Consider the following 16,903-nt stretch of genomic DNA (forward strand, 5'->3'; position numbering starts at 1 on the left):
TTGATGGGGTGGAAGAAGCCATGTCAGAAAAAAAAAATGCTGTTTAATGCAGAGCCCTGAGGCCAGAGTGGGCTGGGGATGGTGTCCGTTTGTCTGTACGTCCTGGGGGAAGCATGACCCCATCTCCCAGCAGTGGCATCTGTCTGTCTGTGTGCAGCATCCTGGCTCCTAGCTCCCTGTTGGGACAGTGGGAGTCAGAGCTGCAGCATGCCCGGAGCTGGTAGGGCACGCAAAAGGGGTGTCTCATACAAGGGGAGCACAGACTCCCGTTCCCATATCCAGCTTGCTCCCCCCACCCCAGTGCTCAGACCGTTGGAAGCAGTGGGCTGTGGGGACATGACCCCTGGTGCCCCCTCACCCTCCACAAGGAGCTGGGCGGTGGAGCGGTCATCAAAGGCGTCACAGGTGTAGGAGTCCTCGTCCTCAGGGCCCACGTGGTGGATGATAAGCGTGCGGTAGCAGTCCAGATTGCAGATCTCGTACTTGTCACCGGCAAAGATCTCGGTGTCCCCGCGGAGCCAGCGCACTCGGCCCCGGGCATGGGACACAGTGCACTCCAGTGTCGCCTTGTGCCGCGCCAGCACCGTCTTGTCCCGCAGCGGCTTCACGATCCGGATGGGCAGTGCTGGCAGGTGGGGGGAAGCCACTGGCATTTAGGTAGGCTCCCGTGGGAACCCCATGAGCTGAGCCTTGTGCACCCCAGCCTTGATGGTGGAGCCCAGCAAGCCCTTGCACCGCACACTGGTACCTTCCACCCACAGGTTGGCCTCTGAGACAGCTGTCCCAGCCACGAAGCGGATGAGTCCCTTGTCCTCAGGGCGTACACTGCAGAACAGCAGGAAATGACGGGCCCCTGGGGAGGGAGAGGCAGGCTCAAGGTGATGAAGATGGGTGCCCATAACAGGCAGGGGGCAGAAAACCCCACTCCACACAAACTCTCCTTGCTTGAGCCTCAAACCAGGTGTGGTGCCACCTGCACCCCCACCTTCTTGCCGTATCTTCACCGTGCTGGAGACCTTGATTTTCTCCCCGTCCCGGAACCACTCGCCCTTCACGTCCCCATGAGATGCCTCGCAGTTGAAGACAGCATTGTCACCCTCCTGCACCTGCGTGTCCTGCAGGTCCTGCACGATGCGGACCTGGCGCTCTGCAGGCAAAGAGCAGGGTGCCAAGGCAGCCAAGGGCAAGAGGGGGTGGGTGACGCAGGGCTGGGGGTGCGCATGCCCCTGGGAGCTGGGTGGCTGTACCCTGGACGTGCAGTGTGGCAGAGGCACGGCAGTCACCCACATCACAGGTGTAGGTGCCGGCATCGGCCAGCTCGCAGTGGCTCAGCTGCAGGATGCGGCGCCGACCCGCGGAGTAGATGCGGCAGTTGGGCCCTGGCCGCAGCTCTTGCCCATCCTGCTCAGGGACAGCACATTCAGGATTGCAGGCAGGGAGCATCCCACTGCTTTGCTCTCCTCCCCTGCCCACAGGCCCCACAGGGAGTGGGGTGAAGCAGGGAGGACACGGCCACGCACTGCTGGAGACGATTAGGGTGAGCCCTCACCTTGAACCACTTCACCTCCGCGCTGGGGCGAGATAGCTCACACTCAAAGCTGGCAACCCCTGTCTCCGGGACTCCCAGGTCCCGTGGGACCCTCACCATAGTGACTGGAGGCTCTAAGAGGGGAAAACACAGGACAGAAAGGTTTGGTAAGGCAAAGGAATGGGCAGGGATGGGGAGCTGTGCCTGGGGCACCCCAGCATAGGACAAGGGTGGCACTTCCTGTGGCACCACCATGAGCCAGCACTCCTCACTGGTGTCCCAGCTGGCTCTGGACCCAGGCCCTGCTCAGGTCACATCTCCTCCCTGGGGACAGGGCGACACCTGCCAGGATGTGCCTGAAGTGGCCAGCTCAGCCCTGGCATCTCTCCCAGGACAGAATGGCTGCAGGACAGGCAGTGCTGGTGCCACACGCCCCCCCCAAGCCTGCCGAGGTGCCATACCCCGCACAAGCAGGCGAGCACTGCAGCGCAGGGCATCAGCAGTGAAGGTGACGGTGCCCGAGTCCTCCAGCGACAGCCTCTCCAACGTCAGGCTGTGCTCACAGCCTGTGGTGCTGATCCGGCATGTGCTGCTGGGCTTCACCCGGATGCCATCCCTTGTCCAGACCCCGGGCACGCCGGGGTGGGACAGCTCCAGGTGGAAGGTGGCTGCCTCCTTCTCAAAGGTCTCCACGTCTGCCAGCGGTGTCTGGATTGACACCTTCCGAGCTGCAAAGGACCCATGTCTGCGAGCCGAGGATGCACGCTCCACCTCAGAGCCTCCAGCTCCCCAGTCTGTGCTTGGTGTAGTGATCCTCTAAATCCAGCCCTTTTTACCAGGCTCCCACCCTTGCCCATCCCTAACGCCCACACTCACCTCTTTGTTCAATCAAAATACTGTCTGATACTTGCTTCCAGCCAAGTACCAGATCTGCCCCTCCAGCCTGCAGTGAAGTTGCAGTGGGCGGGTGCCCTCCCCATTACCATCCTTATCCCCATCCCCATCGAGTACTGTCCCCAGCATGGTACTCACGCTCCACGCAGAGCTTGGCCTGCGTGCGGTCATGCAGGGTCTCGCAGCGGTAGGTGCCGCGGTCAGCAAGGCCAAGGCAGCGGATGGTGAGGGTGCGCTGGCACCCCACCTCCTGCAGCTGGTACTTGCTGCCCGGCTGGAGGAGGACACCGTGCTTCAGCCACTGCACTTCGGCAGCCTCATGGCTCACTTCCACCTCCAGGCACACGTCCCCCTGCTCCTCCGCCACCACGTCCTGCAGCTTCCGCACAAACAGCACCTGCGCCTCTGCACGGCCCATGCACCGGGTCAGCAGCGGGTCCCGGGGCTGTGCCCTGGGCTGTGCTGCAGCCGGCTCCTTCCCCCTCACCTTGCACACTTAGCCGGGCTGTGCTCACCAGCCCCTCGGCGTTGGCAGTCACAGTGCCTGCGTCACCCAGCTGGCACTGCCGGAGGTGGAGGCTGTGGCACAGCCCACTCCTTGTCACCAGCAGCCGCTCACCAGGGACCACAGGCTGGCCATTCAGCTGCCAGACCACAGACACATCCTCGGGGGACACCAGGCACTTGAAGGTGGCGTCCTCCCCTTCCAGCACCATCAGGCTCTGCAGCTCTGTGATTATCTCCACCACCCTGGGGACTACAGCCAGGGCATTGCAGCACAGCAGTGGGGACCCTTCATCCTGCAGAACTGCTGAGCATCCCCGCACCCTCCCTGCCATCACTGTGCTTCCCCATCACCCCCATAGCACAGGGGTGCCCCGGGTGGTAGCCAAGCCTCACGCACAGCTCACCCTGCACCGTCAGTGTTGCCAGTGTCTGGTCATCGTTGGACTCGCAGCAGTACTCGCCAGCATCCGCAGGCTCCACGTGGCTCAGCACCAGTGAGCGCTCTCGTCCCTCTGCCAGTACCTGCCGGCGGGGGCTGGGTGCCAGCACCTGCCCATCCTTCCTCCACACCACATCTCCCCGTGCCTTGCAGAGCTCACACCACAGCACAGCGCGCTCGCCCTGCCGCACCCGCACGTCCGACAGCCCGCGCAGGAACTTCACCAGCAGCTCTGCACAGCCAACCCCCCCGTGTCAGCTCCCGCTGTCACCTGGGGGGCCGTGCCGGGGTACCCCCACTGCCCCGCCACCGCTCACCTCGGACGCTCACATCAAACTGCATCTGGTCATGGGAGGAGAGGCAGGTGTAGACGCCAGCGTCCTCCTTGGCCATGTTGTGGAGGATGAGGCTGTGCACTCGGCCGTCCCGCCGCAGCTCACAGCGCTCACCGGCCACTGCTGCCCGGTGCGGGCCCAGCCAGGTGACATCGGCTCGCTCCATGGAGGTGACAGCGGAGAGCACGGCGCTGCCGCCCTCCAGCACCAGTAGCTTCTCCCGCTCCTCCCGCTTGTTCACAAATAGCACGGGTGCCTCTGTGCCAGGGAAGCAACAGGCTCGGCTGTGACCCCGCTGGCAGCACCAATGTGGGATGGTTGCACAAAGCATCCTGGTGTGGGGCAGGGACTGTTCCTGCCCCCCGGCATGGGTGAGGAACACCTCCAGTCTAACCTTTCACGCGCAGCATGAAATGCACCTCGTCATCACCGGCATCGCAGAGGAAGATGCCGCCATCGCCCAGTTCCGCTTGCTTGATGGTGAGGCTGCGTGCAGGGCCCTCACTGCACACCAGCAGCCGCCCGCCTGATAGCAGTGTCTGTCCGTCCTTCTGCCACCGCACTGCTGCCGTCTCCGGGGACAGCCGGGCCACCAGTGTCACACTGTCCCCCTCCAGCACCTCCAGTGGGCTCTGTGCCTCCTCCTTGTTGACAATACGCACGGGCTGGGCTGGGGGGCACAGGGGCAAGGCAGGGCTCAGGGGTGTCCCTGTGGTGCAGGGCAGTGCAGGGATGGGACTGCTGCAAGCGGAGAGGTGGCAATGTCCACAGTGAGTCATTATGGGGCAGGAGGGCTGTGGGGCTGATGGGGGTCATGGTGGGGCAGGTGTGCAGGCTGTTGGGGGCTGTCAACTCAGGGGCTCCAGGCAGGGATATGGCAGAGCCCATCACTCCTACATCCCTCCCTGCAGAGGCAGCTCAGCTGCCAAGCTGGGTCCATTAATTTTGGTATGTTCCCCATCCTGAGCGCCTTGCTGGGGAGCTGGGACACCCGCCTGTGCCAGGCTCTCTCCCACTATCCCAGCCCTCCATCTCCAGCTGATAAGAGTCCGGGCTGAGCTCAGCCGCTGGCAGTCGAAGCAGGAGAAGCGGCGCCTGGGAACTGGCCAAGGTTAATTTTAACCAGTCCCTGGCTGGGGGAGGAGGGAGAGATGTGTCTCGCCATGACCCTGACATGTCCCTTCCTGATCAGCGGCTCCTGCGGGGTTGCGGACAGGACTCTCACCCTCCCCTGCCACACTGCTGCCCTGGCCTCTGCCATCAGTGGGGTCACAGAGGTGTCTCTTCCCTTGCTGTGGCACAATCCCACCATGCTAAATGTCCCCAAGGAGCTGAGCTTCCGCTGGCTCACCTGACACCTCCACGTTCATCACCATGCGGTCGCTGGCAGCATCGCAGATGTAGCACCCCGAGTCACAAGGCTGTGCCCCACAGATGGTGAGCTGCCGCAGCACCCCACGGGCCTTGACCTGCACCCGCTCACCCGTCTGCACCTCCTGGCCATCCCGAAGCCAGCGCACAGTGGCATCAGGCTGGGAGAGCTTACAAGACAGCACCAGGTCCTCCCCGGCCACCAGGCAGTGATGCTCCACAGCACCTGTGCTGCCCACAATGGTCACCGGTGGCTCTGGGACTGGAAAGACAGGCTGTCACCACAGGAGCAACAGCCTGTGCTGGGTGCTGCTATCTCTGGATCCTGTCCGGGTGTCCTCTGGCTGCAGCTGGGCAGCACAAAGGTTTCTAGAGCCCCCGCTCCCTGTGTTCCCCCCACCAGCCTCCCTGTGCTCACTGCCACCCAGCCCAGCCCCACACCAGCCTGGTAGCAGCCAGGAACTCACCTTGGGTCCCTGCCACACTGGCCACCCCCATGGGACCTCCTGCTCACCTTCCACAGTGACATAGAAGATGATACTGTCATCGCCGGTGTCGCAGAGATACTCCCCTGCATCCCTGCCCGTGGCGCCCAGGACAATGAGGGAACGCCGTGCCCCGTCCTCCTCCAGCCGCACACGTCCTGTGTCCTGCAGCTTCTCCCCATCCTTGTACCACTTCACCTCCCCATGGGCGTGTGAGAGGCGCACCTCCAGCACCAGGTCCTCCATGGCCCGGCAATGCCGCTGGGTTGGTAGTGCATCCCTCTCCAGGATCCTCACCAGCGGGTCTGCAGTGCCCAACATCAACAAAGCAGAGGGCTCCAGAGTCTGTGCACCCAGCACCCTCCACCAGGCTCTCCCCCAGCCTCTTGCTCACCTAACACTTGGACAGTGAAGGTCACTGTGTCATCAGTGGCATCACAGATGTATTTTCCAGAGTGCTCAGCCTGAGCCACAGGAATGAGCAGGCGGCGATGGGCACCTTCCTCCTCCAGGACCAGGCTGCCTCCAGCCTCCAGCCTGACGCCCTCCTTGGCCCAGTGCACATGTGCATCCGCGCGGGACAGCTCACAGCCCAGTGTCACTGTCTCTCCCTGGGACACCGTCATGACCGGAATGGGTCTCTGGGGCTGCAGGATTCTCACTGGTGGCTCTGCAAAGATGGCGTGGCTGTGATGCAAAGCAGGGTGGGGACAACGTGGCCCTAGGGACACTTCTGCTGCCACCCCCAGGCAAGCATTCATGCTGGGTGGCCTAGGGGGTGGGCACCCACTAGCTTCATCACCATAGAGGAGCCAGTCCTCCTCTGCCAGGCTGGGAAAGACCCTGCGGCCAGAGTCTTATCAGTGCCTCCCTGCTCCCAGGTCCCCACTGACCTGACACTTTGACATCAAAGGAGATGGCCTCATCCTTGCTCTCACAGATGTACTCTCCCATGTCCTCCACGCTGCTCCTGGGGATGAAGAGGCAGCGCCAGGCCCCCTCCACCACCAGCAGCAGGTTATCAGTCTCGTCCACCTCCAGCCCATCCTTGAACCATCGCACTGGAGCATCTGGCACAGAAAGCTCACACCGCAGCTCCACACACTCCGGTGGCTGAACCAGCAGCTCCTGTGAGCGCTGCAGGGGGTGCAGGATCCTCACTGGTGGCTCTGCCGGGGATGTGGAGGGAGGGTGTGAGACCTGCTCACTGGCTCTGTTGTCCCTACTTACCGTCACTCGTGTCTCTGTAGGGCTGAGGGTGTGCTACAGCCTCCCACCCCGGTGCAAAGGGGCAGGAGCTCTCTGAGGACACAGTGGGCCCACAGTGTGTCCATCACAGCTGAAGGGGGGCACCCACCAGTCCCTGGGTAGAGCAACCGCACCCCATTCTCTGCGATGCTGAGGGCAGGGAGCAGGGCTGCGACCCCACAGCACAGAGCCAGGGCAGTGCTGCCCTCCCCAGGACATCCCCGCTGTGCCACCAACCTGCCACTGAGACGTGGTAGGAAACAGACGCATCCCCAGCATCGCAGACGAATTCCCCCGTGTCCTGTGGCCGGGCACTGGGCAGCACAAGCCGGCACAGCGGCCCCTGCTGCTCCAGCACCAGGTTCTCGCCTGCCTCCACCTCCTCCCCGTCCTTGTACCAGTGCACCGGGGCCGCCGGGCGGGAGAGCTGGCACCACAGCTCCACACGCTGCCCGGCCATGCAGGCATGGGGGGCACCCCTGTTGGAGTCAACGATCCTCACTGGTGCTTCTGCTGGGAGACACATGGAGGGGCTCAGCCCCAGTGCTGGGTGAGCCCCACATGAGGACAGGCACTCCCCAGGCAGCTCACCTCTCACAGTCACCCTGAAGCTGGCGGCATCATCCCCAGCATTGCAGGTGTACATCCCTGAGTCGGATGGCACGGCTGTGGAGATGCGCAGCCTCTGTGAGCATCCCTCTGAGTGGATGGCCAGGACGTCGGTTGGGAGCACAGCCTTGCCATCCTTCAGCCAGTGGACAGGGGCATCTGGGGGGGACACCTGGCATTCCAGCAGCACAGGCAGCCCTGCCAGCACCTCCTGCAGCTGCTGTGCCTCAGGCACCGGGGCAATGCAAACCTGCGGGGCTAAGAGGACCAAGACCCTGTGCCACATGGCCTCCATCCTACCTGCCCCAGGGCCAGCAGCTGGTGTGATCCCAGCCCAGCAGCACTGGTAGCTGAAAGGTGAGGGAGCAGCAGGGCTGGGGTGTGAAGTGGCATAACCCATGGGCAGGCAGTGTGGCTGTGCCCTGGCATGGGGATAGGCAGGGTTCCAGCAGACAGAGCAGCTGACCAGCCCCTTGACCATATCCCACTCCAGCCCAAGGGCACCGGCAAGGAGCTGCTCAAAGAGGTGAGGGACAGATAAGATGCTGCAGCCACTGGAGGGACAGTAGTGTGAGCAGAGGGAGCTGGGGCAGAAGGAGAAGGGGGAAAAGGCCATAGCTGTGCATGACACCCACCTGCTACAGTGATGGTGTAGAAGACAGAGTCCCCGCCGGCATCACAGACGAACTCCCCCGTGTCCTGTGGCCGGGCACTGGGCAGCACAAGCCGGCACAGCGGCCCCTCCTGCTCCAGCACCAGGTTCTCGCCTGCATCCACCTCCTCCCCGTCCTTGTACCAGTGCACCGGGGCTGTCGGGCGGGAGAGCTGGCACCACAGCTCCACACGCTGCCCGGCCATGTAGGCATGGGGGGCCTCCTCGTTGGAGCTGATGATCTTCACTGGTGCTTCTGCCAGGGAGAGACGCGGGGCTCAGCCAGGATGTAAAGGCCAGAGCCAGTAGTGCTGGCAGTCCCAGCCCTGTGTGGTGATGCCTTTACCAGCTCATTGCCTTTAAAGCCAGAAGGCACCCCCTCATTCATGTCCCGTATAGCACAAGCAGATGGGCTGCCCTGACTGGGGCTCCCGCTTCACCCATCACGGCCAAGAGGAGCACAGAGCTTTCAGCTGGCTGTAAATCTTTGCCATGCCTTCACTGTCATGGTACCTGAACTGCTCTGCCCTGGGACAGAGCTGAGGGATGTGAAGAGAGGATACAGGTAGGGAAACACCTTGTTAGCAAGCCCCAACACTGCTACTTGCAATCTGTGGTGCTAGCACCAGCCCCTGTGGTACCATACCGGGGGGGCCATCCCTCTGCCTGTTTCCCTGTTTTGGAGGCTAACAGATTCCGGCTTCTGTCTCAGCTCAGCCTTGGCATTTGCTGACACTGCGGCACCGACATGTGGCTTGCTTGCAGCCAGCAGCCCCATCCCTCCACCTCACTGGGACACAGGCCCCCATGCCAGATCACAGTGCTCACTAAATGCCACCATTATTGGGTTACACACAAAATGTGTGTCACTGCTCACATCTCCAAGCAGATTTGAGCTGGATCTCTAAAGGCAGAGGGGTTCCCAGCACAAGTTCTAGGTGACCAGCCCTCTTCTTTCCTGGGAGATGGCGAGGATGTGGCCCCTGCCTGCAGCAGCCAACACGTGTTTTGCGGGCTGTAGCTGTCCTGGACTCTGCTGTGGGCGCTCAGCCAGCCTGTGACCCAGGGCTGGCACAGGGCAGACTCGGCGCACAGCAGACAAATTGGTTGAGCACCACAAATTGGTTGAGCATCAATTGGTTGAGCACCAATTTGCCCTTCTCAAGGCCCACAGCTGCCCCCCGTGCTGGGTGTCCAGGCTGCAAACTTCCCAGCCAGCTTCCAGCAGCGATGCCCAGGCTCAGCAGAGCACTGCAGCCCTGCAGCTCACAACCGGCACAGCGCCAGTGTGCAGCATTCAACCTGCACCACGCTGAGCCTGCATCCGCCCGGCTCCCTGATCAAACACTCGGCAGTTGCTTGTCCCCCTGGGCCTGCTAAAAGCAATCACACCACTGAAGTGCTGCTGGAGATGTTGGACGGCACCAAAGCAAGGAAGGGGCAACATGCTAGCCCTCAGCGGGCAGTGCCGCTCCAGTCCCACCGCCGGCTCTGAGGCAGCCCCAGTGCTTCGGCAGCTGCTGGAAAACCCGGAGGCACACAGGGATAGCCAGGCTGGAGGCAGCAGCCGTCGGAGAATAGCTGGGATGCCTCGGGGAAACCCAAGCGTGCCACAGCAGCGCTGACTGCAGCAGCCAACCCAGCGCACGTGCCAGAGAGTTGCCAGCCTGAGCCTCCTGGCCCCCCAGCCCTGCCAGTGACACTGATGGGCAAATCCTGATCGAACCAAGCCAGCCTCTCTAAGACCCTTCTGCCCAAGTAATACAAGGCTGCTCAGCCAAAAGGCTGAGCTTCAGCAGATGGTGCTCCCTCCTCTCAGATGAGGGAAGCTAAGCTCTCCATGACACGCACCACCACAGGGCAGACGATGCCTCCTGCCTCTGCGCAAAGCCCACACTGCCTGTCTGGCAGCAGTGATTTTGCCTTTATCACAATAAATGACATCCCTTCTTCACCCTCCCACCAGTCACCACTTCACTGACTCTTCCAGAATCTCTTATCGGTCATCCTATCTTCATGCCATCCTCTGATATCAGCTTTGGCCCTTTGCCACATATTAGCACCGTGGAGAGGCTTTACCACCATGGTCACGGAAGCTTTTAACTGGGCTTGAAGTCCGCCCTGGTTGCCTTCCTGTGGTTGTGGGACTGTGGGTTTCGGGGCCAGAGACGGGAAGTCTTTCACTCACTTTCAGCTTTCATTATCCTCTGCCTCCCTGCTGCTCTGTGGCCGGGGCAGCCACTGCTGGAACCATCCCCTGTTTGCACCCAGCAACCACCACCCAACGTTCAGTATCCAGGCAACCGCTGATTTTCAGGTCAGCAATTAACACTGTCCGTCAGAGAGATTTCAGACCACAAGTCACCCCATGCCAAGTGCCAATCCCATGATATTTAGGACCTCAAAGGAGGACTTGGTTACTGGCTGTGGCAGAAGTCCAGCAAACACACTGGCATGGGGGTGCCAGTGCCCTTGGGTGCTTGAGAACTTCTGACTGTCAGAGTGAGCTGTCCCCTTTGACAGTCAGTCTGTGTGGCTTTATGCATCAGAGCTGCTGCAAAGACCCTGACTGACCTGGAGCTGAGAACCTGGCAAGAGCATCCCTGATGAGACTCCCCAGAGCAGCAAATGACAGGAGCACTAAGAGGAACACATGCTGTGGCACCCTGCAACGCCAAAGAAAGCACCCCAAGATGTGACCCTGCCAGCCTTCCTGCATCACACCCACCTGCCACGGTGACGGTGTAGAAGACGGAGTCCCCGCCGGCATCACAGACGAACTCCCCCGTGTCCTGTGGCCGGGCACTGGGCAGCACAAGCCGGCACAGCGGCCCCTGCTGCTCCAGCACCAGGTTCTCGCCTGCCTCCACCTCCTCCCCGTCCTTGTACCAGTGCACCGGGGCCGCCGGGCGGGACAGCTGGCACCACAGCTCCACACGCTGCCCGGCCATGTAGGCATGGGGGGCCTCCTCGTTGGAGCTGACAATCCTCACTGGTGCTTCTGCCAGGGATAATGCAGAGCTCAGCGTGGGCACCTGACAGCAGCTTTCAGCTCCATCATGGGGGCAAGATGAGGGGCAGGAGCGCTGTCAGGAGGTGGAGTCCAGGCTCCCGCACACAGCCCCCAGCTCACCGGTCACGGTCACCACAAAGCTCATGGCATCGTCCCCAGCATCACAGGTGTACACGCCGGTGTCGGAGGGACCGGCTGAGCGGAGCAGCAGCCTCCGCACACAGCCCTCTGCCTGTACTGCAATAATGTCATCCAGGGGCACGGCCTCACCGTCCTTCAGCCAGCCAACGGGAGCATCAGGGGGGGACACCTGGCACTCCAGCAGCACTGGCAGCCCCGTCAGCACCTCCCGGAGCCGCTCAGCCTCGGGCACCGGCGCGATGCGGACCTGCGGGGCTGAGAGACAAGGCAAACGGGTAAGAAGCATCCTCACATCCTCCAGCATGAGAGCTGCTGGTGCTCTTCTCCCAGCAGGACCCCAGGGTGAGCGCCCTGCTCACCTTGCACATGCAATGTGGCCGAGTCCCGCACACTGCCGGACACAAAGGTGACCTGAGCCCCGCTGTCAGCCTGCTGCACTCCCCGGATCAGCAGCGAGTGCTCCATCCCGTGGCACTGCACTGTGCACCGGCCGCCTGCCTCCTCCTTCTCCTCACCCAGCCTGGCACCGTTGAGGAACCAGGTGCCATGTACTGCAGCTGACAGCTCCAGGGAGAACCACGCATCCTCACCGTCCCTCACCCGTGCATCCTGCAGACCCCTCTCCAGGAGAGCTGCTGGGGCTGAGCACAGCCAGACTCAGCACTGGCCAGCAGTATGCCATGGCACAACATCCTGGCTGGCCTTTAGGGAAAGCTAGCTCCCAGGTGGGAGTCCTTGGCTTGGCATCCTCACCGAGATGCACGGAGCCAGGGAACTCCACAGGGCTGCTCCTGCCATGCTCGTTGGCAGCGCAGATGCGGAAGCAGTAGTCGGCCTCGCGGGGTACGCTGTCGCCCAGCACCCGCACGCGGCTGGGCAGGTCGGTGGAGAGGCACTGCACCCACTCGCCTCCCGACGCCTCCCGACGCTCCAGCAGGTAGCGGCTGGGGGCACGGAGGTGGGCATCGGGTGCGGGGCACCAAGACAGCAGGGCCGCATTGCTCTCCACCACGCTCATCTCAGCTGCCACTGGCGCGCTCGGGGGGTCACGCTTCACACCTGCAAGTCACAGTCCTCGTTGCCCGCTTGGGGACAGCAGTAAGGCTCGGGGGGGGTGTCAGAAGGGCTGAGTGGGGCTATACAGCATGTTTCTCTGGAGATCCTCTCTCTGATGGAGAGAATGGTCTTGCTCCCATGTGGCATAGTGCCGGTTACAGGGGTTCGTGAGTGCCCTGAAGGGTTGGGGCCTTGCAGCCCTGCTAAAAGACCATTTCCCCAAAATCCATCACTGTGTCACATCCCCACCATACTGGGTGCCCATACCCGCCTCTCCTCCACATCAACCCCTTCCATGAATGGGCAGGATGGTGCATGTAGGACCCCTCCAAGCCTGGCGCTTACACTTGACCCGGAGCTGGGAGGACGTCTGTGACTCCCCGACAGAGAAGGAGATGATGCCCGCATCCTGGCGGGTGACGTGCACCAGCACCAGGAGGTGCGTCCTGCCGAAGCTCTTCAGCACAGTGCAGGGGGACTCCCGCAGCTGCAGCCCATCCCGGCTCCAGCAGGTCCCCTCCACTGCCTCCCGTGTCTCCACGCAGAAAACTGCATTCTCCCCCTCCATCACGTCCAGCTTCCGTGGCAGCCGCTTCACAATCACCCCTACGGGAAGAGATGCATAAGGGCTTCGGGAGGGATGCTGGAGCATCCCTGGGGAGGAAGGGCTCCACAGGGTGGGAGAGAGGTGGAGGTTGAGGGGCGGCAGCAGCAGCAGGCACCATGGCCAAATGGAGGGAAGGCAGAAGCAAGGGGCAGCAGGGACCCTGGCAAGGAGACAGGAAAACAAAGCCATGCCAGAGGCAAGCTGACCCCCACCTCGGACAGAGACCTCAGCAATGCTGCGCCCCTTGTCCTTCATCTGGCAGAGGTAGATGCCATCGTCATCGGTGCGGGCATCACGGATGGTCAGACGCCGCACCACGCCTTGCTCCTCCATCACATACTTGTGGCTGGGCTGCAGCTCCCTGTCCTCCAGGTACCAGGCGGTGGGGATGGTCTCCAGCGGCACCTGGCACTCCAGCACAGCGTCCTCCCGCTCTGCCACCTCTACATCCGCCAGCTGCACCTGGAACCGCAGCCGGTGCTCTGCCACCAGGAGAGATGGGTGCTGAGGGTGCGCAGGGTACAGCACCCACCAGCAGCCCTGGGCTCAGTGTTTTCCAGCTCACACAGAGCACCAAGCCCTTGGCCCTTCTCTGCTCTCCTCCTTTTTGGCCTGTATGGGATGGACACTGGCCCAAGAAGCACATCCCCCAGAGAGAGGGGAATGAGGGTATGGACTGGGGAAACCCAGTGGTGCCACCAGCATCTCAGCAGGGACTTTCTGGGGACACAGGAGCATGTATGCCAGCATACTGTGGCAGGCGTCTCAGTGGAGGGCAGCAGTGGGGATGGCAGGGGATGCACCAGGAGCCGGGTCACCCCAGCCATGGGCTGTCCCCAGCTGCTAGGGCAGCTCCAGGGGCTGGGGCTGCCGCCAGCTCAGACACTTGGAGCTGTGCCCTGCAGGGCTGCCCGCCAAAACCACTCAGCACTTCCAGGGGAATTTGTCACCAAGGCACTGTCCCCACCTCCCCGCTTGTGGCTGCACAGCCACAGCCCTCCAGAGATGCCACCTCTCTGCTTGCAAGGAGATAGGCACAAAGGGAACACATCCCATGGGAGACCGGCATCCACTGCTTCCAGCCTACAGCTCCCTTGGGAGGAGCCTGGGGTGACCCCGGCTGCACGGGGCAGGAGGGAGCCCAGGGTTGTTGGGCCCACACTCAGGTGCATCCCTGCCAGGTGAAAAGCCCCGGACCACCCCAGAACTCAGCAGCTCTTGGGTGATGTCCTACCTTTCACCTGGAGCTGCACTGCGCTGAGGGTCTGGCCGGCAGTGTTGGATGCGGTGCAAACATACAGCCCCTGGTCCTGGGGTTTGCAGTACAGCACCTTGAGGATGAAGTAGCCCTCCCGGTCCTCATAGATGAGGTGCCTTCGGCCAGGGGTGAGGGGCTCACCATCCTTCTGCCAGATGATCTCCGGCTTGGGCTTGCCAGTAACGTAGCAGCGAAACTTTGCATGCTTCCCTGCGCTCACAGTGAATGCCTTAGCCCCCGGCACCCTGGCTGGGACCGTGCCATTGGGCACCCATGTCTCTGGTCTCATGCGCTGTCCTGCTGCGTGCCGCCGCCACTGCTGCCGCTCTCCCAGCGGCTCAGGGCCATCATCAGGAGAGCCACTGGGGAGCCTGTCTGGCAGTGCCTGGGCCTCCACCAGGAGCACAGCAGCTGCCAGGGCCTCCCGGGATCCGCTGCGTGCCCGGCACACGTACACCCCCCCATCTGGGGGCCGCGCACCAAACAGCTTCAAGAAGTGCCAGTCCTGGGGCTCCTGCCCCACTGCAAAGTGGCTGCTCTCAAAGAGGTCAGACAGCTTGCGACCGTCCTTCTCCCACTGCACCACTGGGCATGGCTGCCCAGACACCCTGCAGGCGAACATCACGTCCTCTCCCCGGCACACACGTATGGATGAGGGGGCAACAAGGAAGGCAGGTGCTTCGCTGTCCAAGCATCCCTTCTCCTCTCGGGGCTCTCCCACCTCCACCTTGAGTGTGGCAGCAGCATAGGTCTCGCCAACGCTGTTCTTGGCCTTGCACACATAAAGCCCACTGTCCTGGGGGGTGGCACGGGACACCAGCAGACTGTACAGGTCCCCCTTGGCCTCCACATGGAAGCGGCCTGAGGGCTCAATTGGGATCTTGTCCTTCTCCCAGAGAATGCTCGGCCGGGGGTCACCCGTGATCTGGCAGCTCAGGACTGCATCGGTGCCGCTTTGCACCATGAAGGCACGTGGGTAAGCCAAGAACCTGGGGGCTCCCTTGAACCCCTCCATCACCACCTCCCCAGTGTCACTGCAGGCAGCTGGTTGGAGCAGCAGTGTGGATCGTTAGCCTGGGGGGATGCACAGACCGACCATGGTGAGGGGTGAGGGGTTCAGGCTTCAGAATCAGAGCACTGCAGAGCACCAGCAGGAAGGACCCGTGTCTGGCTGCATGAGCATGACGCTCTCGCTGAGCACCCCAGCCCCACTGGATATCCTCTTGTCTCAGCCCAAATCGCCCATCCCCCAGCCCGGTCCAATGGAAGAGGTGGCAAAAGGCAGATCCTAGCACCCTGGGGGGCCAGGGCACCCCCAGCCTGTCCTAGGGTGGCGGAAGAGACCCCAGCTCCGGACGCAGGCAGCTGCTTGCGGGTGCTGGGGAGGGGGAACGGCGGAGGCAGGACGGCTCCAGCCCGCCCCTTCCCCACCCGCGGGGCATTCCTGCAGTATCGGGTGGTGGCAGAGCCGCATTCCTGCAGCATCTGGGCTGGCTCCGCAGCCAGGTGCTGATACGGGGCTGCCGCGGGCGGGCGGGGGGCACCCGGCCGGACCTGGACTCGGAGGGGTCACCCCGCAGGGCCCTGCCGGCGGGGCAAAGTGAAGCTCCTCCTGGAGCAGGTCCCCCTCCAGATCCTGTAGGATCCTGCTCTTGGGTATGGAAGGGCACGGCTGGAGATCATCAGCCCCAGGGTGACAGGGAAGGCTGGGGAGCACCACCCCAGCACTGCGGGTAACCGCTCAGCGTCGCGGGCAGGGGCAGGCAGGGTGCTCCGTGCCTCCCTTGGGCGAGTGCACCCGGCCTCTGCCCGCAGCAGGGCCCGGGCTGGGGCAGGGGCGTCTCTGCCTCCCTCAGGCAGGGTGAAGAGAGACTAAAATACTCCCCGAATGAGCCAGAGGGGACGGTGGCACGGGACTGATTCCTAAGGAGTGGCAAGGACCAGGGCCATCCCCTGGCACACGGTCCCTGACCCCACGGCAGCTCATGCAGACACAGCCCTGATGGCTCAGCCACCCCACTTTACTTGGTCCCTTCCCTGATTACCCTGTCCCACACAGCCCCACAGCCCAGTCCCCTGCCCCACACACGCACCTCACTTTGCTGCTTTTCCCAGTGTCTCCCAGTGCCAGCACCGAGCTCCTGCTGCTTCCTCCAGCTCTGCTCCCGGGTGTCAGCACACAGGGACCAAACGTTACAAATGCCTGCAGCTGCTGTCCCCAAAAATACTCTCTGATGACATGCTGGGTTGATAAGACTGAGCCTGCTCCATTCAGAGCCTCGCTGGGGCAGGGCTGGCCTACCTATGTATAGCAGCCCAGCAGGAGCACCCGGCCTCCAGAGATCAGGGGTGCCATAAACACAGCAGTGCCTCGGTGCTGGCTCAGTCTGAGGCAGGAGGCAATGTTCTGTGTGGGTGCGTGGCATGGTGTGGGGCGCATGGCATAGGACACCAGGCTGCAGTGGGATGGAAGATGCCATGCAGGACACGCTGCATGGGGTGGGTGGGGCGTACCACACTGGATGCTGCCCGAGATGCCAGGCTGCAGGGGAGGAATGTGCCTTACAAGCCGCGCTGTGCGGGATGCAGGGTTGCAGGAGGAGTGGAGGGGGTGCAGAGGATGCCCACCACCTCACAGGGCAGGAAGGGATGCTGGATGTGGGATGCACCACAGGCAGCAGCGGGAGGAAGGGCAGGACTTGCTGGGTCCTCTTACATCCTGTGCCCCTCCTGCAGCTCCCACCCCAGGAGCATGGCCAG

General features: G+C 62.7%; 1 protein-coding gene across 2 annotated transcripts; it reads right to left on the minus strand.

Moving 5' to 3' along the window:
- Positions 1-23: 23 nt before the first annotated feature.
- On the minus strand, positions 24-16,305 carry OBSL1 (obscurin like cytoskeletal adaptor 1). 2 transcript variants are annotated; one of them, XM_065671652.1, is made up of 27 exons: positions 16,237-16,305; positions 14,120-15,217; positions 13,098-13,367; positions 12,624-12,884; positions 11,976-12,281; positions 11,582-11,863; positions 11,202-11,477; positions 10,797-11,069; positions 8,052-8,324; positions 7,399-7,674; positions 7,045-7,317; positions 6,453-6,728; positions 5,954-6,229; positions 5,589-5,864; positions 5,055-5,336; positions 4,098-4,373; positions 3,686-3,961; positions 3,334-3,600; positions 2,910-3,179; positions 2,561-2,827; positions 1,990-2,256; positions 1,550-1,662; positions 1,248-1,401; positions 986-1,147; positions 749-853; positions 359-625; positions 24-176 (listed from the first exon to the last, which is right to left on the minus strand). In XM_065671652.1, exons 2-27 carry the CDS (start codon positions 15,156-15,158, stop codon positions 169-171), a joined length of 7,071 nt encoding a protein of 2,356 aa, XP_065527724.1. In that variant the 5' UTR covers positions 15,159-15,217; positions 16,237-16,305; the 3' UTR covers positions 24-168. The 2 variants fall into 2 exon arrangements, with proteins under 2 accessions (XP_065527724.1, XP_065527723.1); XM_065671651.1 differs by having other exon boundaries at positions 7,045-7,320.
- Between the last annotated feature and the right edge of the window lie 598 nt (positions 16,306-16,903).

The sequence above is a fragment of the Lathamus discolor genome, chromosome 3 (assembly GCF_037157495.1).
Source record: "Lathamus discolor isolate bLatDis1 chromosome 3, bLatDis1.hap1, whole genome shotgun sequence".
Classification (NCBI taxonomy): Eukaryota; Metazoa; Chordata; class Aves; order Psittaciformes; family Psittacidae; genus Lathamus; species Lathamus discolor.

Bases quoted from the DNA above. Each gene is read 5' to 3' on its own strand.
- OBSL1 (XM_065671651.1), bottom strand. From the start codon at position 15,158: ATGGAGGGGTTCAAGGGAGCCCCCAGGTTCTTGGCTTACCCACGTGCC. The intron at 8,325-10,796 runs GTGGGTGTGATG...TCTCCCTGGCAG, and splicing joins CTACACCGTCACCGTGGCAG to AAGCACCAGTGAAGATCATC. The intron at 6,729-7,044 runs GTTGGTGGCACA...CATCCCCGGCAG, and splicing joins CTACCACGTCTCAGTGGCAG to AGCCACCAGTGAGGATCCTG.